We start from the raw sequence: 26546 nt of genomic DNA on the forward strand, positions 1-26546 counted from the left end.
GATTTTCCTTTTCGGTGGATATATTGCAGCAAGTTGCATAATGGTTGCACAATTTAAAAAAAATCCTGGCATGGACTGGCAGCCATGGTTTGCCATTTGATTAATCCGGCTTTCCTTTTTCTCAGAATAATTATAACGTCCTATCCTAATATCATATTCAATTCCATTATCACAGAATATATTATTAGCAAATATAAAGCATTGTGTATGCGATAAATCTTATAAAAACAAGGGAATACTTTGGATTTGTAACTACGACAACGGGACTTCGATCCTGATCATCCAGATGATAAATATGAAGACAGATCTCAGGGATTACAGTAAATCAATGGTAAGGCATCAAGCATAACCAGCCAGAATATTCCAATTTGAAATTGAGGGTTTTCAATGCTGTCTATCATTCTATCTAAGCTTTTTTTGTGATACACCACTATAAACCTATATCTAACTCAGTGGTTTCCATCGTTTTCGATTAAATCTTTTTAGATATTCAATATTTTTAAAAGCTCTATTTCCTTTATTTTTTCAATCTTCGGCGCATCATTAGCTAGTTTTACGCAAAACTTGCACTCTGGTGTTTGAATAGTTCATATCTTGTTCATAAATATGTATGACAATATTACTAAATAAGTAAATAATATTAGTCAAACTATACCAAGTAGAAAGTAATGTATCCTCTTCAAAAACGACAAAATTTTCTCTCTGAGAAGGAATTTCTTCTCCGTTGGAAAACACTAATCAAACTTGTGACTAACAAAGCTATTTTTATATCTTTTGTGTATATACATACTGAGAATACTCATTACCGGTTTTTAGAAAATGGACATTTTGAATACTTTGTGTCTGACAAGAAAGTACTTGAACTTTTTATAACACATAATTTTATTATCCGCTACTCGAGTCTATCTAGATACAATATTTATGCATTTTTAATGTAAAATAATGTTTTTTTAGTTGGCGTAAGTTTGATTTCAATCAGAAACGAAATTGATATTTTTTATTTTTGAATTGTGCCCACTTTTATGCATCTGGGACAAGTAATTGGTTTTCTGTTTCCTTTATCAGATATGGTAATTGAATGGGGTGTCATGGTATTTGATTCCAATTTATCCTCTGAAAGAGGCTCTGTGCTAGCAGCTACTGATCATTAAAGGGCTGCTGTAGTTTGCAAGGTCCGCAATCATGCCGTTTTCGGCATCGCCATCCCGATTTTTATCACCCTCGGTGAGCGATGTGATCCTACTAACGCTTTAACGACTCGGCCATCATGCTCACTTTTCATAATCTTGAAACATGAATTTTGTCTTTGGCATGAGTTTAACATCATCTACCCGATGTATTATACCCTGGATGAGCTCGTGGTCCTTGAATTAAACGTAACATTGTCATTTTCACTTCACCAATATTGTGGACTGGTGCTTACCCTTCTCTTATACTTATCCAGGGTTCTGAGGAAATCACAGATCCTTTACTTTTACTAAAGTCACTCTCTCCTTTGCTCAACGGAAAAGGGGGAATCATTGGATTAGATGAATTATCAAAAATCATATCGTGAGTATCACTTTCCATTCATGCATAAGAATTTTTCTGATTCTTCTCCACATCAGTTCTGCCATAGGGTTCTCAAACTGGGTCCTGGCCCCTGTAGGGGGTCACAGATTGGACCCCTGGGGCTAACAACAAAGATGTCCATTAGGTACCATTCACAAGGACAGCATCATTCTGATTTTTTTTTATTCTTTGACATAATAGATCTTATTTTGCTTTTACTATTATTGTGTTTCTCCGTGTATAATACACACTCTTGAGGTTTACTTTTATCTCTGGAATAAATATTATGTATTGACATATAAAATATCAAAAATTATTAATTTGTATTTTATGCTTATCTGGCTAATAATTCTCTGGTATTATAGTCATACGTTTTTTTTTAGCTTCATTTGATAAAGTCTGTTAGAATCAGATCATTCTTGAAGTATATTCAGCCCAATTAACCTATATGATGTGACATGCATACAGCGTAACTGATAAAAACATAATAAAAGCGAAACTATTTTTTTTATGGAATAGCGGAGGCCGTAAGGGTGGAAGTCTTTGGAAGCCCATGGATAATGAAAATTCAAAACCAATGGTTTTGTGTTAATTACAGAACAGTTGAAACAAAAGAATGATTAATTCAAATAACGAATGATTCTTTTCTAAAGCCTTTTTTGGGGGCATTTCTGAAAATCCCCAAAATATATCATGACATTCTTTTTTTTAACCAGGGCCATGCGAACTTGCAAAAAGCTGGTTGGACGATGCATATATCTAAGTATATTACGAGTCACGAAGGGTGAAGACATTCTTGAAAAATTTATTTGCGAGGGGGGATGGAAAATAATAAACAAATGGTTATCTGATGCCAAAGACACAGAAAATATTCCAGTTCTCATGGAGATACTAAAGGTACGATTCCTAAAATAAAATATTAGTTTCTGTGCACAGTTATCAGCAGTCACTGAAATTCAGAGGGTTTCTGGATATACAGTCCCAAAAGTAGGTATACAGTTATTAAACTATTTTACTGTATAATAATTTTAATAACTGTATACCTACTTTTGGGCCACCCTGTATACTTATGCCAGTGCACTTGGCCACCACTAATATTCTAATAGATACTAAAATAAATGGTGCTCTCGTAGTATGTGAATCAAGAATGAAGTATGTGTACCAGATTAGGGTTGAGCCATAATTTTATTCTAATTTTCCTTATTTTAGTTCTATTATGAGTTCGAGAACTAGCCAAAGACTCCCGTAGTATTTGTATCTGGAATTATGGCCTAACGCTAACCTGGTACACATACGTTCCGGTGTCCGCCATCTTGGTTCACATTCTTTGGGAGTACCAAATACTTTGCTTGAAGCAGAAATTGACAGTTTTTGAATATACTTACCAAAACAAAGTTGTTAATTAACCGTTGCCACATTTCACTGTGATATACAATGATGACGAATAGATAGGGACAAATGATATGAAGTGATTATAGTAGCAGACTCTGAGTATATCACATAAATGTGGCAACATTGATAGAATTTGGGCATTTTTATGTTATTTATGCAACAGGCACCCAGCAAGCAATACATAATTCTATGATCGCGCTGGCCTCACGGTTAAAACCTTAGGTTAACTATGTAGGAATGGGATATTTTGATCTCTATCCCAGGGGTGTAGCCAAGAAATTTCAAAAAGGGGGGTTCTGATCGGTAAAACTACTCTCTGGGTATGTCCCCATGCCTGCTATTTCACCCAATTTCAGTCCAATAAAATATTTAGGCGTTTTCAGCCACTCCAATAATAGTGGCTCTTTACAATAGTAGATGCCCAGAGTTTTGTCAAACGTAATGATTATAAGTACATAAAAGAAAAATCAAGGGGTGCTTGTCAAAAGTCTTACTCAGTTCGGAATCACCTGAAAATAATCATAAAAATTTAGCTCAGAGGTTTACAATTAGGGGTAGCTGGCCTGCCTGCGTTAGTAAATTTTTAAACGAGAATTTTTTTATCCACAAGAATAGTCAACTTATCAGGTCAGGTTAAATTTTTTCACGGTTGGTGAAGTGAAAAAATCAAATTAAGAACATCTGATCTAGGTATTTTAACACAGAAAAATGATCAGCCTTGGTAACTTTACTGTATATTTTTAACAGGTGCTCCAACGACTACCGGTTTCAATGCAAAACCTTCGCGAGAACAACACACCAAAAATTATCAAACATTTCACAAAGTCTTCAAACCAAAGTAAGCATATTTTATATGATGTTTGCGTTTGGTCAGCTCTTTTATCAAGCAAAATTGAAGATTATATTTATTTTTGGGGTTGGGAGAATAACTGGAAAATGTCCTAATTTTTTATGTACTTCACTTATCCACTCCCTTTTTCTCCAAAACAAGAATGTCACTCATTCCCTGTAATATACGAATAGTTTTGTAATATTGTTTTTTAATTTGTCTAATAATCGCCTGCGTACTATTTTGTGATAAATTAGTGTGGTTAGGGGTTAAGGTCAGCATATTAAATACATATTTCATAGTTGTGACATTTTTGGCGACCTAATCTTCAATAAAAATATGCTAAGGTAATAGTAAATTCATTTTTGTCAGTTTTGTAATAACAATGTTTCAATTTGTCTTTAATAAACTGTCTGTGTAGTATTTTTGATAAATTAGTGTCTGTTTGTGATTGTGGGTCGGAATTTGGAATGTATATTATATCTTACAGCAATGGTTTCTCAAATTGATTGACCCACTGCCCCACCCCTGACAGTTCTATAATAATGTTTAAATTTGTCTGGTAACCGTTAATGCACTATTTTTTGATGAGTGTCTGTTTGCGATTAGGAGTCTGCATTTCGAATACATTTTTCATAGCAGGGGTCCTAAATCTTTCAAGTTGTGTGTCCATAAAAAATCTCAACACTTGCACCCCCTAATTTTGATTGTAGGATTTCAACCAGTTATTATTAATAAATCAAGAATAATAAAACTCTTTCAGTCAGTGAATTCAATAAATCAAGAGTGAATTTACTGTAAATTATTGTAGTTATCACAAATGGTACCATGTAAAGGCATTTCTTTACTATTGGCCCCATGGTGGGGAGGGGACGCTTTAAGGGCGCCATCTGAGAAACTTTTTTTATAGTATTAGCATGATTTTTGTGAAGGTGCACCCATGTGGTGTTAATTTTGGAATCAGATTTTGAATAATTGTGTTTTTTACTTCGATGTAATAAATACATCACATACCGGTATATTAATATGCATAGGCTGCTATATAGATTATAAAACCGCGATCGCCAGCGTATTCAAGTTTTATTTAATTAGTCAAGTTAGTTATGCTTTCGGTACTTCTGTAGTGTGTCTACCAGGTTAGGTCATAAGTTTATTCCGATTTTCCTCATTTTAGTTCTATTACAAGTTCGGGGCCTGTCTGTGTTAGCCAAGTGAATATCCCCCTGTCTATGGGTAAAACAGGCGAACAAAATTAGTCGCCTCCATATTGGTACACATACTTCCAGAGCACCATGCTTTGTTCAAGTTTATACATAGACTGATAGTGGCAGTTGGTTTACCCACTTTTAGAGATAGAAATATAAAACGATGTAAAACGAGTTCATTAAAGTAACTAACAATTGCGGTTATGTGAAACTAACCCCCAATCCTTCCTCACCGCCTTTGCACAACAGTTGTCGAGTTCGGAATTGCATAGAATTCATGAAAGATGGTTATTTCCAAGTAAATTTGATATTTTAATTTATTATGTTTTTTTTCTGAGGGCAACAAATCAGGATTGATTAGATTTAGGATCAGTTTTTGTTGTCTCAGTGGCCGCTAACAACTTTTTCTCAAAGAAGCTTTCTATTTAACTTAATATCTAACATGTTGGATGTTCTGTCAATGTTTTCTGTGTGTTAGTTAACTTACCTAGTTTGTATTAGTCCTGTTCTGTAACCTGTTTTATTTATGTCATAGTTATCGTGAAGTTTAGACACTTTCTTGTCATACAGTAGGTATAATAGTTATTTGTAATAATATGCAATTTATCCAGGTATACTCGGCATGAATATGATCTAGAACAGGGTTTCTCAAACTGGGGGGAGGGGGGGGGGGTCAGCAACAATATGAAAATAGTCTAAAACCTATACAAGTCGATCATAATCTTATCGAATTACTGTTAGCCTAACAGTATTTAACGTTTGTAAGTATTGATTCAGACATTCCTGAATTTATTATCCTTCCTCGTTGGTTAATAAGCACATAAATTGATACGACATAGAATGGGGGTTCGTCAAAAATAAGATTCACGAATGGGGGTACGTGGCCCTAAAAGTTTGGTAAACTCTTGAGCCGTGGTGCTTGAACCGGTGTTCTACAGCACATGGGGTTTCATGAGTTTCCACTCGAATCTGAGAGTCTATATTATCAATGTTTAGGTACTCCCGTAGTATGTGTACCAGGTTAGGGTTAAGCTATAATTTCATATGATTTTCCTTATTTTAGTTCTATCACGAGTTCAGGACTGTCTGTGTTACCCAAGAGAATATACCTCCTGCTCATAGGTTTCAGTCCCTTTGCACAACTTGATGTGAAGTTGAACAAAATTAGTTACCTCCATATTGGTACACATACTTTTGGAGCGCCATTGTTAAATCTTGCTACACTTTGTTTTGTTCGTATTAGGTTCGCTTTATACTTATCTATAGTTCAGACAATGAACCATTGCGCATGGATTTCCTTTAGCCATCGCTGCACTGCAAGAAGGTCAAAAATCACTGGGCTATAGTATGGTGTTGTTTGCGTATCTACTTCCAATGTCAAATATTTGCAAATTTTAGAAATATTAGTGGAGCTACTTTGATGACTACATACAAGATTAGGGGCTCCCGAAGTATGCGAACCAAGATGGCGGACATCGGAATGTAATATGTGTACTAGGTTAGGGTTAGACCATAATTTTAGGTATAAATACTACGGGAGGCTCTTGGCTAGTCTTCGAACTGATAATAGGACTAAAATAAGGAAAACTGGAAAAAAATTATTGTCTAACCCTAACCTGTTACCCATGTTACGTTCCGATGTCCGCCATCTTGGTTCGCATACTTCGGGAGCACCCAAGATTATTCCTAACGCAAGGTATGAGCGCCAACGTCTTTGCGAATGAGTATTCAACATGTAGTAGTAATTTCGAGAGAGCAGAGTTAACTTGCCTAGTAGCAAAGATTTGGAAATTGATTGAACGGTGCCAAAACTAAAAACGGAAGGATATTTGTGCACCAGGGGAGGGGAGCGTCTGCAAGAGGTCGGTACCAGTACAATTATATTTCACATACGATATAATTGAATCGTTATGATTATTAATGGGCTTAAACTGTGATAATGACATAACAATTGGCAGTATCTAGAACACAAAGAAAAACATCAAGTGTTAAACTATTTCACTTAAGTTTGTCACAAATCGTTATGGCCTGCGAGCCGCAGTTTTGGGCACCACTGCCTTGTAGAATGCTGGGGTCTAGTGTAGTTTCACACCTTCTAGTGGGCGTAGTATAACAATTTTTGCATATGTCAATCCTAACCCCCGACTGTCTGCTTCATCTAAATATTATGTCACTACCACATTATGCTACGCCCACTAGGAGTACTTAAGGTACGAAACTACATGAGTCCCGATACTGGAGTATTAATTGTTAAATCGATCGTAGTAAGTCTGTTTGTGTTGTGTATATTGTGAGTATTGTTGTCCAAAGTCTTTCTTGTGTCAAGTCAAGTCGCTGGACATCGTGATCTTGCTTTTTTAATCTGTGCCGGTCAGTGTGGGAAGTTCTGAAATATATTCCGTGAATACTGAACTGTATTTGTCAGTGTAGGAATTTCTGAAATTTATTCTTGCTTTTGTCAGTATAGAATTTCCTAAAAAGGATTACCAGTATGGCGGTATGTAAATTCTGTACTTCTTTTGTCAGGGTAGGAATTTCATAAACTTATCCTGTAAATGATGTATGTATTGCGTAAATACTTTACTGCATTTGTCAGTATAGCAATTTCTAAAAAAGATTATGTAAGTTCTGTACTGCGTTTATTCTGCAGGAATTTCTCAAATTCATTCTGTAAATACTTTACTGTTAGTGTCATACTGTCAGTGTAGGAATTTCTGAAATCTATTTCGTAATTATTGCAATATTTTAAAAACAGCATTTACTGCTCTCAAATATTTGTTTTCTACCAATTTGCTCGACAGCAAAGGCCATTATTAATTATGTGTGATAGTATTGCTGAACTACTCGCGACCGTAGGGTGGTTCAGTCACGGCTCCCACCACCATCAAGTACACGCATCAGAAATAAATAAATGACCAACGAATTCCATACTCAGTGGACTGGTAACCTGTGGAGAAGTAGTAGTTTGCCATATGATTAAGCCGTCTAATCGTTTTTTTCTCTCTCACAGGATAAAAATGTAAAATGTATAAATATGGTTAAGAACCACTGCTTTAGAACCTTCTGGATTTTCATTATGTTTCGTTTACAGAATTGAAGACTGCTGCTTCACTTCTAATGAGTTCGTGGATGGCAATAGTGCGAGGCAGTTCTGGACCAGCGACGTCCGAACTACCAGAAACGAATAAAAAGAAAGAAAAGAAGAAGAAATTAAAACAAGTCGAGCAGAGTAAAGCGAAACCGAAAGGCGAGTCTGCGAATAAAACTGGGGCTCCACCACCAGTAATGAAAGCGCCATCTTTTGCAAAGTTTCGAAAAACAGGTGGGATTTCCCCCTTCCTATTTTCCATAGTTACAGGACTTTAGGTTTAGGAAATTATAAAAACAGGCGGGATCCCCCCCCCCAATTATTCTCCATAATGATGTGTTACAAAATCTCTTTTCGTAGAAATATTGCTCTGATAAAAGGAAGATGCTTCTCTAAATATGAATGACCAAAAATCAATACTTTTGGCAGATAGGCAGCTTGGTTTGAAAGTTGCCCGCCTGAGCTGCTTTGGGTGACGCCCATTTGTTTCCTGGGGGTATGTACAATGCGTTTCACTCAGTTTCAGTTGCTAGCGAATTTACACTCACTTTGTTTTAAGTCAATATTGGCATGCCAGACACCCTCCTCTCATAAGGTTTTTGTGGCTCCTCAGGGTGGCAAAGTTTGAGAAACCCTTTGCTAGTTCATCATTTCTATACAATTGATTTGCATCTAGCTGTGAAGTTTTATCTTATGCATTTTCTACTCTAGGTCTCGAAACTGATCAGCCCATTCCTAAGAAAAAATCTAAAACGACAAAGCCTGCAACTCCTGCCATGGGGAAACGAAACAGTGTTGACAATGACAGCGGAATTCCAGAGAAGAAATTGAAATCAGCCACTGAGATTAAAGCAAAGAAAAGTAAGTGTTCGATGCCCATAACTTCACTCAGAGATGAGTCTTCCTTGCTTTTGAGTGAGTCCGTAACTTTCCTCGGAAATGAGTCTCTTTAAATTTTGAGTGAGCGCTCGTCACTTTGCACAAAGATGAGTCTTCTTTACTTCTGAGTGAGTGCCCGTGATTTTGCTCAGAGATGAATATCCTTTATTTCTGAGTAAGCGCTTGTGACTTTGTTCGGAGATGAGTCTCCTTTACTTCTGCGAATCCACACAGGGTAATCATATGACAAGTGTATCCATATCACTGCTTAGCACAATGCTCTGACCGCCGATAAAGTCGATTAATTCAGATATTTTATTTTCAGTTACAATATCAGAAGGATTCATGGATGCTTTAAATTCAGCCAGCAATCCAGTCCCTATACCAACAAAGAAAATTAAACGACGACCACTGAAACCAACCGCAAGTTCGAACTCTAACGCGTCCAATTCTAATAAAATGCAGAGTATGGAGTATTCTACTGGAGATGGTGGGTTGTTTAGGTTGAATTATTTTTGTGGAATGCTGTGTTTCCCCGAAAATAAATCTTGGCTTGGATTTTAAAAATGATTTTTAATAAAAGGCCTTCCCTTCAAATAAGACCTAGTCGATAGTGCGAAATGTTTTTGACTTAGTCGATAGCAAGAAATTTTTAAATGATTGATAATCTGTTTTTAGCAGTCATTTTAAATAAAAATGTGTTATTTATAAGTAAATAGGTTATAGGTTTTCATATTTTGTATGTTTGAAAATCTCTTGATTCTCTACTTTGTAACTTTGTTTTTGATAAATGAAAATAAAAGACATACTCCCTTAATATACCATAGTGTTATTTTTCGAAAGAAAATTGAAATACGATCCCTATCTCATTTTCGGGGGAACACTGTAACCGGTGACGGGATTCAAACTTTTTGGGACCGGGTTCTTTTGTATCAAAATCACTAACAACGGGTTCCCTCTTCTCAGGAAATGTATGTATGTCATTGCCAAAGCTCCATTAAGATGAAATATTTTGCATAAATCAAATTCTTCATTCCAAAACCTAGCTTTAAAATTTGAAGTAACAGGTACTATTCTGGAGCTCCAGAAGTGTGTGCACCAAGATGGCGCACAACCTGAACCCTAACCCGGTACACATACTATATTCAGAATGTGCGTCATCTTGGTGCACATACTTAGGGAGCTCCTTATTTTTTACCAACTCATTAACAGAGGGTTCCCTTCGTTTCAAAGCCTATTACTCTATAAAATTAAAAAATGTAACAATACATCAAATTCAGATAGTACATATTTACGCTGTGATGGAATTTAGGTTTTAAGGGCTGGCTCTCTTTTGCATTGAATTAGCTAACAACACAATGAGATATTGTCCGATCAAGTCTGGGCATTAGTGTAACATTAAGGGTGCCCGCTTTCATGCTGTTCCGAGCCTTCGGTTTAGTTTAAGTTACGGTTGGGGACATTTAACGGAATGAGAATGTAATGGCGTACTGAAATAAAACTCTGTCCGAAACCAGTCTTTTTGAGAATTGATTCTGGCAGTTTTTAATACTTTATTTAGAAACATTAGCTCCATTGCCTATAAATAAGTGACTCTTATTTGTAGTTTTGGAGGTTTTTATCATTTGCTTATATTTGCACCATACGGGAAAAAACTATGGCGCTGTAATATAAACAATGCATATAGCAGTGTCTCGCTTTTCAACAGAGCGCTTTTCCTAAAAAACTGAGATATACAGGGTGTCCATAAAGTCCCTTTACAATTTCAATTTTGTTATGAAGTCAGTTCTCAATATATCTTAACCAGGTTTTCAATCAGTAATTGTTTAGGTATTTTTACTTCGTTTAATACATCTGTGAGGGCCAAATCAATATATGGTATCGATAAATTCCCTTTGCAATTTTAAAAATTTCACGACTTTATGGACACCCTATGTTTAGTCGCATTGTGAAATGTATTATTTTGGAAAAATCGCATCCGGTAACTTTGATAAAAATAACTAGATAGCCCTGACAGAGTTATCTGCTGACAATTTTCAATTATTTTTTTTCATGTTTTTAGCCGATGATTTCAGCGCGACAGAACTTCTCCGAAAATTGAGTCCAAAACGAGTTGAATCACCTGTGCCTACTGAACCAGCGAAACCAAAATTAAATAAATACGGAAAACCGATGAAAACAGTTCGATTTAAACCCGACGAACAACTAGAAATGATTCAATATTTTGAGGTCGATGAAAACGAGAGAGGTAATACCAAGTTCCCAAGCCAAATTGAAGTTTTTATGCCAAATTTTTTCAGAATATTGCCTGTTGTGTATGTTCAAACCATTTTTGTGGCTTTAACAGTATTACAAAGGCAATATATGTGTGTAACATAATTAGAGGGCTTTATTTGAAAAAGGCAAAATTTTATATTACTGTTTCGAAAATCGTAGATATCTATTCGATTATATGGCTTCTGTAACTTTTTATTTATAAAAATGAGGTGAATATTGCTCCAAACTATGATTAGATACTGGCTTAAATAGCATATAGTTCTTTGTAATATTTCCAAATAAGACAATTCAAGAAAATTCAACATTGCCTTTCTGTCTTAAAAACTTCTAATTATGCTGCCACCGGGTTGTCTACCGATTATAAAATTTTTGCCCCTCCCCCTTTTTTTCCATTTCTAGACAACCCTGAGTGGCATATTCTGCTATTGGGGTTATGAAATGACTCATTATGAAAATCTAGGACTCCCCTATTTTTCACACATTTCTGAGCGGCATGTACTAATATTCAATATTTCTATTTCCTTTACCATCTGTGCAATATTTTTAATAAAATATGTTTGTTATATTTTCCTATTTTAAATAACTTTTTGAGATTTTTTTAAGCCAGAATTCTTGGAGAAGCGGAATTTTTTTATGTATCTTATGATCGTTTCTATGCAAAACCAAGATAACAAGATGGATGTTGGTAAAACTAAATCATTTACCATTTACTGTGATAATAATATATGTTTTTATTCAACTAGTCTTAACAACGAAATATAAAACAAATGGTGCATCATGTGTGCCAGCTGATGGATTGGGGTCATTAGGGCCTTGTCTTCTTAGGCTTAAGATTTTTCCAAACAAGGCCAGACTAAACACAAATACTACTCAATTCAACATTCATAGTAACTATGTATATTTTTACGAATCCTATGTCTTTGCTTCGAACGATACCTTTTATGAGCATCCACTGGGGGGGTTCCTATTATTTGGAAGGACTTCTGGTTGGCATTGCCTACTGAAAGTATACAGGATTTGAACACAAAATGTGTATTTTGTGATGTAAACACTGTTAAATCTAAAGCTTAAACCTCTAGGCAAGTGGTTCCCGGACTGCGGGCCAAGTAATGATATAATATGGCTCGCCGAACTTAGATGAAATAGTTTCACACTTTATGTTTTTGGTGTTCCATATAGCGCTAATTGTTCACAGTTTAAGCACAATTCATAACAATGCAATAATACCGGTCGCTTAAATATATGTATCGCGCGACATCGGCTCCTTGCAGGCTCTCCCAGTCCCTGATAATATCCTTTTGCACCTAATTTTGGCCGTCGGTCAATCAACTCTGGGAACCACTGCTCTAGGCCATCGGCTTGCGCCTTTATATGGTGGAAAGACCAGCTTAATTTTTTTACATAAAGATCAAGAAGAATAAATAAAAAATGAATTAAATTGAATAAAAATTTCTAGTATCATTAAAAGTTTTTTTTTATCAATACAAACAATAATACAGTAAAAGTGTCATCGACCGAACTAATCCTTGTGTCTATTCATCAGATTGTCAAGTTGAACTGTCACACACTGGTTTAATTTCAGTCATACATTTGGGACCTACTGTGGGCTAATTTCAGAAATCGTCAGGCGTACTTACACATTGAGAAATACTCTTAAATAGTCTTCAAAAAACCTATTGCTCAGTTATATTTTAATGAAGAGTAACCAGGGCTTTTAATTTCAAAGTTAAAAATCATGAATGGAATTGTTGAAAATAAAAATATAAACACACTCTAAGTAATGATAGTTCAAAATCACACTCGATATGGATTAATGAAACCCTTTAGATTGGCACCCATGCGCGTTACACATACATACATATTGTGTCTGCGAACATTTGCCCCCTTGTACATTTGCATATATAAAACACTTATCTATATCGTCCTATTGCGTCGAAGCGAACACATTATAACTATGTAGCAGAGAACAATGTACAACAATCTCAATTCAGATATGTCTCGCCTACCTCCGTTTACAGTGCGTGCCACAAGCATCTGGCCGATTATGCCTTTATTCTCTTCATAGTATCAGTGGGCCATACAAGCAAAATTAAATTCATCTGAAACAACTGTTTCCATATAGCTACTCTCATACCATACATGGACTGGTAACTAGACGAAAAGTCTAGTTTCGGCACGTGATTAAGTTGTATTATCAGCTTTCCTTACAAATTCAGGAGCACATTGCTCCTTACATTTTTCAACTTATCACATGGCAACTTGATACAAATTTTCCTTGCTTGTCTGACGCCTTGTTTTGAGCAATAGTGTAGAAGAACTAAAAAGACAAATTGACGACACAAATATTTCAAGTTTTGCATCTCTCCGCTTCAGAAACTACCTGACTCCACAGCTAGGTTTTTGCTAAAGGAAGGTCTGTTCACCTTTAATTAATCTCCTCAGAAAACACTTTGAATTTACTATAATAGTTTCCTCCGCTGTGTATCTGATCACATATTCAATTTAATGAAGATTACTCGAGCAAATTCAGCTTCCTAAAACTCTTGTTGGCTTTTGCAACCTCGCTTTGCTGATGTAGTGGGAGTTCTACTGCTGCATTTCTTATCGTATATCACTTATTTCTAACACGAGTAAATGACATTATCGCTATATCGGTTGTAACTTATACCTCCCTCAAATTAGCGCGGATGGTAAAAATGCGCACAGCACGCTATCCGTGAACCATTTAGAAATCGTGTGTGGGCGGAAATATTTTTTGACACAATTAGCCATGTTGTTCAAATTTTCCTATCCTTGCTTGCAAGGTATTTCGATGGTAACCGCGTTCTGTAATTTGTTATACATATATGATATATCTGATTCCGCAAAATTTTTTAGCGAGATCTTAATTTGTTGACAGTGTGGTAAAAAGTCTAGAGTTCTTTCTATTGTGGCCAGGTATTTCCAAATGTATTATGTCTGAAATCCCAGGCTATGTCATATTAATTTTCGAATTCCTGATTGAGAACCTGTAAAATCTACGATAATCGCCAACACGTCATTGCGAAGTTTTCCGTCCCGTCGTAAGGAAGAATAGCTAGCCAAAACCAGGATAGCTCAACTTAACCTGGTACAAGATAGCTATTTTGATTAGTAATCTCCTTGCTGTTACTTTAGTAACTCAGAAAAGGCCTAACTTGTCCTCCGATAAAAAATGTTTTTTATAAATTGAATTTCATCGGCATGTCTGAATTTGTCTCAGCCCGTTTGATTTAAAGTTCGTGAACGATTAGATTTTTAAATCCGTCAGTGGGCGCCGTTGAGTATCGAAGCTTTTTTCTTTTTCTCTCGAATTCAGTTTGCGGAAATACGTCATTCTCTCGAAATACAATTTGGCGAGGTCTTCTTTGTCACAAGAAAAATTAATGGCGGACGCCCTTCAGCCGCTTGCGTGAGTGTTATTAAACTAAAAAATACTTATTAAATATGTGACATAGTGCGTTAAAGAGGCGAAATCGGTGTTGCCTAATAGCAACGCAATCGCAAACAGACACATATAATAATACAATTCATTTTCCGTCGTTTTTACATGTAAGATATTGGCCCAGTTCACACTAAAATGGCGATTATTTCACTCTCGACAAGAGTATACACGTCGAAACGCGCCTCATTTGTGACCAGCATTCGCTAAATATATACCACGGTTGTTACGTGTGGTATGAGTTTATTTCGATTCCATGAACTGCGCTAACGGTAAAATGAAATATATATTAAAAGCAAAATTATGATTTACAAATCAGGGCAGGCCTTTCCACGTGGATTATGTATTTCTGTAATAGAGCAATAACCGTCCACCTATTTCCACTGCTTACAAGCCTATTCTATTATCTAAAGATGATGTGACGTTGATCGTTTTTTTTACTTAATCATCTATGTGTGTCGTCTAGTATTGATTTTGTGTATCGAGAAACTTGGGCCACAAAGAATTAAATTTTTTAGAAACAGAAAAAAGCCTGGTGTAGTGGATTTCTCAATTGCTAACTGATTTTACTTACCTCAGGTATTGAATGAGCACGTAACTTTAGTTTCATCAACTCATCCTAGTAAATTTCAGGCGCCTCCGTTCACAATTCAACATTATCATTTCTTTGTCCAGAGCCTTTTTTCTCGCGGAATTGAAAATTTGTGACTGCACCCAAGTCTAATGATAAATTAAAAGATTGTGATATTAGTACATGTTTTAACACAGTAAATTTTAAGCATCTACATTCACAATTTTACATTTGAATTCCTTCTTCTGAAGCTTTTTCCCTGTGAGTCATTGAGCACTAATAGAAATGAATATATCAAAATTTGGAGTTAAATTTGTTTTGTTATTTGCTCTTATCTGATTAGGCAGTTTTAAGACCAAAATTACTCAGAAATAGAGATAAAATTGGGTTCTGATTTTTCACAAAGTAATAAATATACACCCAGGAAAAAGGTGTTCTTGAAGACTGTATCTGATCATAGTTTGAAGCAATATTAACTAAGTATTTCAATAAAAACACACAGGGATTTTAAAATCATAAAAAACGCCTTGTGGTCTCTAAAATACAGTACATAGGGGACAGCAAGTTGAACCATCAGAAGTGTTGGCATCGCAGGTTGAAGAAATTTCATGACCCTGGCTGTGATAGGATTAGCTAGGCAATGCCGGACCTTCCATAAAATGTGCTCCTTTTCTAGCAGTTTCTATGGAGTTTGAAGTGAAATATATATAGGGGTTCTAGTCTTGAATTTTTTTAAAATTTAAAAAGGGATTTATTGATACCATATATTTTTTTTGGCCCTAACAGATCTATCAAATGAAGTAAAAATACCTAATAACTGATTTAAAAACAACAAACCTGGTTAAGATATATTGAGAACTGACTTTATAACAAAATTGTAAAAGGACTATATTGACACCGTATATATTCATGGTATTAAAAAAGTATTGCCTCATTTGTGTCTCAAAATTTGAAGGGAAGTCAAAGCGACTCCACCGACTGTTTTCTTTACCAACATCCATTTTATTATCCATCTGGGTCTCCCGAAGTATGCGAACCAAGATGGCGGACATCGGAATGTAATATGTGTACTAGGTTAGGTTTGGGCCATAATTTTAGGTATAAATACTACGGGAGGCTCTTGGCTAGTCTTCGAACTGATAATAGGACTAAAATTGGAAAAAAATTATCGCCTAACCTGTTACCCATGTTACGTTCCGATGTTCGCCATCTTGGTTCGCATACTTCGGCAGCACCATCCATCTTTATACCAAGTGTATATATTTACCAGTGTTCCTATATTTACCTCACTCTAGAATGTTATCTACCTCAAGCTAGCACTATAGCTTTCATCAACCCTACTGGATGTCAATCATTTTTATATGAATTGTCGATAAACGATTAATTGGTGCCATTTTGGTGTGCGATCTCACTTTACATGATCTCTATAACATAAAGCAGGGATGTGCAATGTGGCCCACGCGCCAAATCTGGCCCACAGGGAATAATTGTGCGACCCGCAGAGAAGTGCCAATTTTGACTAGTGTGGGGCCGTGAAACTAGTTTTTGATCTAGTATGTGCAAGTAATTCCAATTCCTTAGTGTTGCAAGGGTTAGGCCATAATTTTATTCCGATTTCCCTTATTTTGGTTCTATTGCGAGTTCGGGGACTGTTTGTGTTAGTCCTAAGCTTCCGTCTTTTTACACAACTTGATGTGAAGTAGGCGAACAAAATTAGTCACCTCCATATTGGTACACATACTTCTGAAGCACCGCAGGTTGCACACCCCTGACACAAAGAGTTTCTAATTTCAACTGATATCGCATACCACTTAATTTGTACGTATCCTAACCTGCACTATATAGACATCTTTATTGAGGTAGATGTCGCACTTCATAGCACCAATTTGCAATATTGTATTTCAATTTTTAAACAAATTTATCAATTTTCAACTGTTCTTTTAATTACAGTAAACGTGACCAAGATACCCTACCATGAATTCATGTCCCGTATTCAAGTTGACAGCCCTTTTGATCATGGTATTATTTCATGCGTGTCAGTGTGTTACCACTGGTGTTAAGGGGGTGATTTGACATGCAATATGTTGACCTTCTAGTATTTTATTCAAGGTCAAACTAAATTCTCAAACACACGGTGTTAAAACACAACACGTTTGCCTCTGATTACCCTTCACAGATTAGCGGAATTGAATCTAATATGTGCGAGAGGATTGCTGGACTCCTTGCTGTCGCAGGGTGGTTCACGTAACCGCTAGTCAGTTACGGCTTTCTCCACCATGTCCATGCATCTGAAATAAACAACTGGCTGACTAATCCCATACCTGAAACGGACTGGTAACTGGTCTAGTGCTTGTGGTTTGCCATATGATAAAGCCATCATATTGGCTTTCCTCTCCCTATGAATCCCATTCTATTAGTTAGATAATTGAGAATTTCAAATTAACCAAGCACACAGTTTCATAAGTTTTAAAATTTGCTATTTATTTCTTCTATATAATTTGTTTTTTCACTGTATATTTACCACAGCACTTTATATTTTTGTATTTTGTCAACTTTTTCACTGTGCTTTGTGTGTCTCACTGTATTTCAATATATTATTCATTGATATATTTTAAAAGAAATTGACCGAAGCAAGGTCCTAATCACTTACTCAGAGGGAAAGGAGACTCATCTCTGAGTATAGTTATGGGCACTCACTCAGAAGTAAAGGAGACTCATCTCTTAGCCAAGTTATGAGCGCTCACTCACAAGTAATAGAGACTCCTCTCTGAGCTTAGTTGCGGTTACTCACTCAATAGTTAAGGAGACTCATCTCTGACAACTGAATTGAGTACGGTCCCGTTTTAAGTTGAATCTCAGAGTGATGTAATAAAGCAATGACATCATAGTGCAGAAAATGATGTCATAAGGGAATGTTGTCATGTCCAATGGTATCTCTCCTTGAAATGTTTCAAACACACTTTTGTTTGTGGAAACTTTCAGACTTATAAGGGGGGGGGGGGATTTGAATTCATGTTGGGAACCCCCCCTCCCCCCCTGCCAAATTTTTATGACAAACAATCTCTATTATTTCTTTTCGCATTTTTTGTGCATTTTCAGTATTTACTTTCAATTAAATAAATATACTACTGATGGATGCATTGTGTGTTTCAAACTACAAATAGGGTCTGGTCTGACATCAACAGATTATAGCATTTCCACATTTATGGATCGGTATTACAAATGTTTCCTGCGAGTAAACTCAATGCGCAAAAAATTAATTTCGATGTCAGTCTTAAGTTTTTAAAGTTTGGTTAAATAATTTATTTAAAGTCACCGGACTGCAGAATATAATCAATTCTTATTTACGTACAACGCTGTGGTTTGAAAAACGTTCAACAAGGAGTACTGAAACATCTTGTATCCATAAAACCAATATAGAAGGTACACGATTTGGCAAAAACTTCGAATAATTTGTCTTTTTAAAACTTCAATAAATTTGAAGCTTCTGCATGTCCTAATAATGGTTGAATATTAATTATAGATGTCCAGAAAGAGGCTTTGGCACAAAAAAAGAGAATTAAACGTTTTAGACTCCGCATAAATTGTCCCAAGACATGATAATTTAATTTAAATAACTGGATACATGAATATACCTTCAAGAGCAATAGCTGAATAATGATCGAGCCAAAACACCAAACATTTGAGAAATCCTTTTATGGTTAAAGATGGCGCAGAATACATCAACTTAGTAGCAATAATCCTTGCCTAACAGTTTATCTTGAAAACGCCGAGTCGAGTTGCTTTTCCCATTCTGTGAGATCCGTGAATTGCGTTGTTTATGTTCAGACCAGATCCTGTTATTTTATGTTTTCTTTTTTTATCATTTATTTAATCAATTTGTATAATTTTCCAAATTGTTTTGAATTTTTGTCTTTTTTTCTTCCATAGTCAATGTTTCAACACAAAGTTTCAAAGATGCGCAACATCGAGAAATGATGATAGAACGTCAACTAATGAAAGGAGGAAAAGTTCCTTTAACACACGAGGGCGGTAGTAAAAATGGAGACTGGCGAAAACCCCTCCCTCTTGAAGGGTTGGAGTTACTAGCAGTAGCTGGATGTAACAGGTAAAAAAAGTTATTTCAAACAAAAATATGAAAATTTTATTCCGTATTCCCAAACGAGGGTTTTATCAACCACTCCAAGTTACTTCAAACCTATTTCATCATGACCTACTTGGCACGGCCCAATTTTTTCGCGACTCTCTGGAACCAAAATAAAATTTACTAATACAGTAAATAGCAATAGAATAGACAATACGTTTAATGAGGCCGATGTGCTTGCATATTCTCGAGAATAGATCAAATCTCGGCTTTATTTCGGTGATGGTAGGTCTCAGTACTGGTTCTAAATCTTTCAAATTTAATTGATATTTTGTTTTAACATAAGCTAGTGTTGAAAAATATATCATAGACCCCCATTAAGCATGGTTGAGTCCTGCGCTCTAACAACTAGGCCGACAACGATTTTTATCAAAATTTTAAATTCTCTCCCAGTGTTGAGAAAGACATCCAGACTGAACGAGAGAAAACCGTCTTGATGGAGATATTCTTAACGAAGGACATGGTGCCGGACTCCCCTGCGGAACCTGATCCTGAACCGTACGAGATTGCGCAACCCAAGATTATTCCATTTGAGGACGTAAGTTCGTTACATTAGTGAGATTGCCTAGAGGGCAGGCCATAGCTGTAGAATCGTAGTTCGTCATATTTATGTCAATACTGGAGTCGTGTTTTAGAAAATATAGAGTTGACATGCGCAAACTAGGGTTCGTGGGCGAAATCCGGCCTGTTGGATAATTCAATCTGGCCCGCCTAATACTGCCACAACTAAACTTAAACCAAATTTTGATATTTTAGCTAAAAAAAGGTATTTGTTCAGATTGTGATCAAATTTAGTTTTGGCACGAGGTTTATTGTTTTCCGTTTTTGCTTCTGTATGTAACACTGTGAATATTGTTCATAAAATGTAACTTTTTACGTCACACTTACACAACACAATTTTCGGTCCCTGGTACAAAAACCTTTTTTTATGAAATCTTGCGTCCTAAAAATGTGCTTAAATAGTTAATTGCAGGTCATGATTTTATCGACGCATAATCAAATTACTAATACAAAACGATCATTATTTCGTACCAGATATTTCACCGAAAATTACTTTAAAGTTTCACTTGTTTGTGAGTTCATTTAAATCGTGGCGTGCTTTACTTGAGCACTCATGCTTTTCACAAGTCTATGTCAGAAAAAAAACTTGAAAAACATTTTTTAGGAAAATTCAATTGTCGAGGCTATGGAGCCTGAAACAGAGCCTGCTACGAATGCAACCGATCCGACAGATATTGTTAAGAATATGTTATCGGGAATACAACCACAAGGTGGCGGTACTGATCTTACAGAAAAATTGAAACAAATTTTGCAAACGGCTTCAGGTTAGTGTTTATTTGCAATCGTTATGACATAACGACTTCAAATCTCACATCAAGCGATAGTTACTAAGACTTCAGGGTATCGGTTCACAACTTGGGGGCGACAGAGAGTTTGGAGGGGGCCGCAATGCTAAGCGCAGAACCGATTTGACTTGCCTCTTGACATGGAAACTGTTTCTAATTTCATTGCTTGATGGCGACCTCATATATTATATTAAAATTTTCTGCAACCTCATTTCACGTTTAAAATGTTTAACAGTTTGAAATATGAAAGCGTTCCGCTTCTCTGATTCTTTGAATTCTCTCGAAATCAAGAGATTTACGTTTTACACTACTTTTAATAAGTTGGTTTCGAATCAAAAGTCTAAAAACGTACAATAGATATAGTGATTTGTGTGAAATTAGTATACGTTTTGCGACACTAAAAGTCTGTTGTGCTGCGCCTTTCTGCGGGGTCGCGACCCCAGTTTGGAACGCCTCAGTCTACACCATGTCTGCTTGGTTTCTCAGGGTATATTATTCTGAAAAAGTTAGGAATCCACTGCGTTGGATTGAAAAATAAACTCAATATTATCTATTGCAGCTATTAAATCACCAGGGGAGGAAAAGAATTCGTCGTCTGGCTCCACCCAGCAGCCTGTCGCACAACAACCTATGCAACCAGCAATGATGTGGAACGGTGTTCCTCCCCAGGGAAATCCCCAAATGCAACCCATGGACATGAATGGCCAACCCATTCAAGGGCAAATGGGATTCTATAATGCCCCGATGATGGTCCCAGTGCCTTATGGACCGGGGGGATGGAATGGTCCCCCACCTCCAAACCCCCATGGAATGCCACCCCAACACATGGGTCCTCCCCAATTTAATAACAATAATTATAATCCAAGATGGAATAGACCACCACCGCCATCTAGTGGATCATCTCGATGGAGGAATGAAAACCCGAGAGGTGAGAATCTACGATTTTATTGGCTGTTTTATCAAAGTTAAATTATGGCAAGGCTCTCGACTAAGCTGAAAAAGTAATAATAAAAGAATTGCGACCTACCTGCATATGAACAGACTCCATAAAATGGTGAATTTATAAAAAATTTGGTACTTCTGAAGTATGTGAACCAAGATGGCAGACAACAGAACGTAGTATGTGTACCAGGTTAGGGTTAGGCCATAATTCCAGGTACAAATACTATGGGAGTCATTTGGCTAGTCCCAGAACTCATAACAGAACTAAAATTGGAATAAAAGTATGGCCTAACCCTAACCTGGTACACATACTATGAACGGGTGTCTGCCATCTTGGTTCACATACTCCAGGAGTACCAAAATTTGCATATAACCCGACCCTACAAATCGTAACATGCCGCACGTCACCTATCACAGCAAATGGTTGCAGAAGAGAATCAATGATAATGGTATCCATCATTGTTATGTTTCACTTTCATTAATAACAGTAAAAAGTTGTGTCAAAATTTTTCAAATATGCGGGTATAAGTCGAATTTTAGTACGATCAAAGTTATGCATGTAAAAGCCGACCTTGTAGCTTGCCAACTTTGTTTTGAACTCTGCCTTTATGCGAGGATATACTATATATATATATGCTTCTGACAGAGTAGATAGTGGTTGGCATGGGCAGACAGTTCAAATCAGTCCGTCAGGGAAAAAAACTTAGGGACAAAAAACTGTAGCGATGTATTCATTAAGTTCATTTTCACAGGTCGTCGTGGCGATTGGAGAGGAAGATATGATGACAGGAGACGTCGATAACACACAGTCGTTCGCAAATATTCTTCTCTGCATTCGCATCGTCAAATGTTTATTTATCCCATAATGGGCGAACATTAGCATTATCAATGTGGGGGAGCAAAAGTGTATGACATCACACTACACAATGTGACGTCATAATAGCAAAGTAAACATCTTGAAAACCCTTGAATTTGTAAAAGGGGAACAGGTCCTTTCATACGCTATCTTGGATGGACGTTTCCGCTGTACTTCTAAGACTGCTTTGAGACTATACAGGGAACATATTTTAGTTCCATGGCAACAATGCACGGAAGTGAAAGACTGCTTTGAGTCTATTTGCTTCTGAAAGTTTCCACTGAGACTCTTTTGAGCTGGACTCATGTTTGGCCGACCCATAGCCAATTCATAGACGATGGATATTTCTAGAAATACTGAACCACTGTGACCCATAGGGGGTGTTTGACATTTTTTTCATGGGATTCGAATTACTAACCCCCCTCTCCTTGGCCCCATTGTTACCCATAGTGCCATCTTGTGTAGAAATAATGCGATCTTATTTATCCCGGCGGAAAGAAAAGCTGTAAGATAGCTTGTTTACATAGCAAGCCAGATAGCTTGTAGAGCTTGCCCGGTTACCAGTCCAGGTCAGACATGGGTAGGGCTGATCATGTGTTCTAGATGCTTTAATGGCACCGCAAACAATCAGTGTCCGCATGAACCACTCTGGAAAGGCAGGGAGTCCACCAATCACCATGCACATAATCATTCTGACAGGATTCGAACCCACGAAGGATAGTTAATGGGGTGATTGGCAATATAATGTCCATCACAACATGTCAGCTAGACGGACGTATATACACTTACTGTATGACGATATATATGGTTTGGATTACAACATCATTCGCTGATCTTAGGATCATTATACCAATAGTGCCATCTTGTGGACACGGACATTTCAATCTTGGCAAAACTTATTTGAACTAAACATTTGCGCTGTGTTAAAACCGAGGTTTTATTTCCCGTCCATAGCAAGACCTTTCCTCACCACTATCATGTGTTATTTCGTTCCATTCTTTGCTGCTTCCATTATTTTTTATTTTTCATCAGAAAATTCTATTTTTTTTTAATAAATCGAAGGTGCAACTCGATTGACTTCACAAAATTACGCAGACAGATCGCGGAGTAAGATGAGTTTTTGTGATTTGTAGAATGTGGCCTGACATTGAGTATACTTTGCGGATGTCTACTCAGATTAAATTCATCAAGGCAGTAAATTACTAGGATTACTAATATATATATGGTGTCCATAAAGTCTTGAATTTTTAAAATTGCAAAGGAAATTTATCGATACCATATATTGTTTTGGTCCTCACAGATGTATTAAATGAAGTAAAAATACCTAAACAATTACTGATTGAAAACCTGGTTAGGATATATTGAGAACTGACTTCATAACAAAATTGAAATTGTAAAGGGACTTTATGGACACCCTGTATATCAACCCCTGCCTGATGAAGCTCGTCTGTACGAACAATCGAAACTTCGTTTAGCAATCGATAACCCTGGCGCCAAAAACTCGTTATTTGACTTCAGCCTTTGTTTGTGTGTGATCAGTGCCCTTCCCACGCTGTGGATTCTGGCATAATTCGCATCCTCCTCCGAAATCTGAGTTATTTGAAAACGATTTCTGTGTTGTTGAAAGTTTTAATTCGGCCTCAGAGAAACCCTAATTCTGATAACAAGATTTTTGCTTGTTAAGGCTTTTTAAGTTTCTTTGGATAATTCTGACTTCAGCATTGAATTTTGAAATTCCCACTCCTGCGAGTGTAAAAATTCGGCACTAATACAGACCTGCCCTGTTGCCAGATTTTATAAGATCTGATAGACTGACTGAGAGTTCTGCAGAATGTGGCTGAAAAAACACTCGAATCGCTAATTAGCCTTAAGATCCGCTGGTTAGGAAATAAAAAGTTTCGATTCGCGTTATGCAATGAGTTATAAAAGAAAACTTGACATCCTAAAGGAAAAATGGCTGTTTTGTAACGTTATGTTGATATTCTGCGTTGGTATGGATACACCCACTAGATGGCGCATTTGTCACGGCACCGAATATTTACTTTCGTGCGAAGAAACACCGACTAATCAGAGGGTTCTATTTTCAAGGTTTTTACCGCAGATGATGCGTCTACGTAGCTGTGTCATTTGTTTCAATAAACCAGCACTCGCGGCTCCGTTCAAATTGATTTTTACAATTTTATTTCGATTTCTGTTCAAGTCCATGTATCTGAAAACAAAAAACTGGCTAACTAATATATATCATAATCGACATGGACCGTATTGGACCGTCTTATCGGTTTTTCTCTCCCTGGAATAAATATGTAAATCCTATCTTTCGTGTGATACAGCGCAACAAACTGTCGGGTGCAAAGAAATCTTAAGAAAAAACCTAAATTCCAATCGAGAAGTATGATTTCATCCCAACTCTTCCGTAATCTAAATTCCAATTATACAAAGTTGAAAAACCCTCGTTTTGTAAAGTTCGAATCAAAATCATTATCACTGCAATTTACCTGCAACCAGAACTGGACGACCTCGTTTCCGGCTTCAGATATTTTTTTGAAGAATCAATCACCTTCAGACCATGTCACAGACTCAATACGCACATGACGCTATTTTATCCCATAGCTGGACGTTTAGACCAGGGCTTTCCAAACTTTTAAGCTCGCGACCCCTTCATATATCTAAAAATTTTTGGGGACTCCTGGTCGGCATTGTTATGCAAGCGCTCGTCTTCTCGTGTCATACGATCAAAGCTGGCATTGGTATGCAGGCGCAATGCTTCTTTGATTCTATGTATTCTCTCGAAATTGTGAGATTTATGTTTTTCATTAGTTTTAATATTTGTGTTTCGAATCAACGTTTAAAAAAGTAATTAAATATATATAATACTCCCGTGAAATTGTTGTACTCTTTGCGACCCCTAAAATTCGTTGCGTGGCCCTCTGCGGGGTCGCGACCCCCGGTTTGGGAAGCTCTGTTTCAGACTACCGACTGTCATTTCTGGTCAATCGCGAGCATCTTTGGGTCAAAAGCGATACTTCCCGACTGATGACTGTTATTTTAGATTACCGTCTGCTGTTTCCGATTAATGGCGGCTTTTCTCAGTCAATGAAGACTCTTTATGACTAATTGCCGCGCTTTTGGGGGATTTGGAAGTCATTTCGATTAGTGCCAAGCATTTTATTTTAAGATCTCTTGATCTTATTCGGGCCGATTTACCGCGATCTGTTTGCGACCTTGCACTTCGGAAAAAACTCAGTCATTCAACTAGAATTCGACAATGACTGGATTGTACTTGTCGAGTCTGGATTGTTAAATTACAACATTTTTTTCGTGATGTTGACATTTTTTGTCTAATTTTTTTTCCATTTCAATCGTAAATTATTGGGTAAAATAAACCAAAACACGTTGCATATTGATATATATTGTTCACGAAATAAAAAAATTGAATGAGGCAGATTATTTTTTAATTGTATGAAGATTACATAGCTATGGAAATGTTCAGGAAACCGTCATTACTATTTTCAGGAAGTCATACATTTTTGAGAAAAATATTTAAAAAATACGGTTTTTAGGATGTGAATTAGCCTACACTATGCAGGATGTCCATAAAGCTACTCAACTGGCGGACCGCGATCAGAATTCGGACCTTTCGGTTATTTGATTCGGACCGCGCCTAATTTTTTATTTTGAATCATTCGCCCCACTTTTGAAGTTTTCTTTTCTAAAATCACTCTTTTATAGATTTAAATATATATGAAAAGAACTAAAGCGCCATAATAAACAATCTCGAATAGCTAACAATCATTAGTCGGCCGAGGAAGTGCGCGTTTGAGGATGCCGAAATATAATATCTGGAAAGACCGGACCCAAATATTTTTGAAGTTTTGTATGCGGATCTTCGGTAAAAACAGTTGAGTAGCCCTGCCCTATATTACGCTGAGTCACGTTTATGTTCTGTCTAGCAGCGTCAGACTCGTGTCATTTAAAGTAGAGATGTGCAACCTTAACTACATGAGGC

At 36.6% G+C, this 26546-nt stretch overlaps 1 protein-coding gene across 2 annotated transcripts; it reads left to right on the top strand.

Annotated features, from left to right (window-relative positions):
* Positions 1 to 163: 163 nt before the first annotated feature.
* On the top strand, positions 164 to 25938 carry LOC120344390 (serine/threonine-protein phosphatase 1 regulatory subunit 10-like). 2 transcript variants are annotated; one of them, XM_039413595.2, is made up of 14 exons: positions 164 to 331; positions 1445 to 1551; positions 2268 to 2448; positions 3691 to 3781; positions 8069 to 8299; positions 8777 to 8926; positions 9270 to 9434; positions 11007 to 11192; positions 17203 to 17271; positions 19183 to 19360; positions 19790 to 19934; positions 20562 to 20721; positions 21302 to 21670; positions 22437 to 25938. In XM_039413595.2, the coding sequence occupies exons 1-14, from the start codon at positions 287 to 289 to the stop codon at positions 22484 to 22486; spliced, it is 2127 nt and encodes a 708-aa protein (XP_039269529.2). In that variant the 5' UTR covers positions 164 to 286; the 3' UTR covers positions 22487 to 25938. The 2 variants fall into 2 exon arrangements, with proteins under 2 accessions (XP_039269529.2, XP_039269530.2); XM_039413596.2 differs by lacking the exon at positions 17203 to 17271 and having other exon boundaries at positions 165 to 331.
* Positions 25939 to 26546: the final 608 nt, after the last annotated feature.

This window comes from Styela clava, chromosome 5, assembly GCF_964204865.1.
Source record: "Styela clava chromosome 5, kaStyClav1.hap1.2, whole genome shotgun sequence".
Classification (NCBI taxonomy): Eukaryota; Metazoa; Chordata; class Ascidiacea; order Stolidobranchia; family Styelidae; genus Styela; species Styela clava.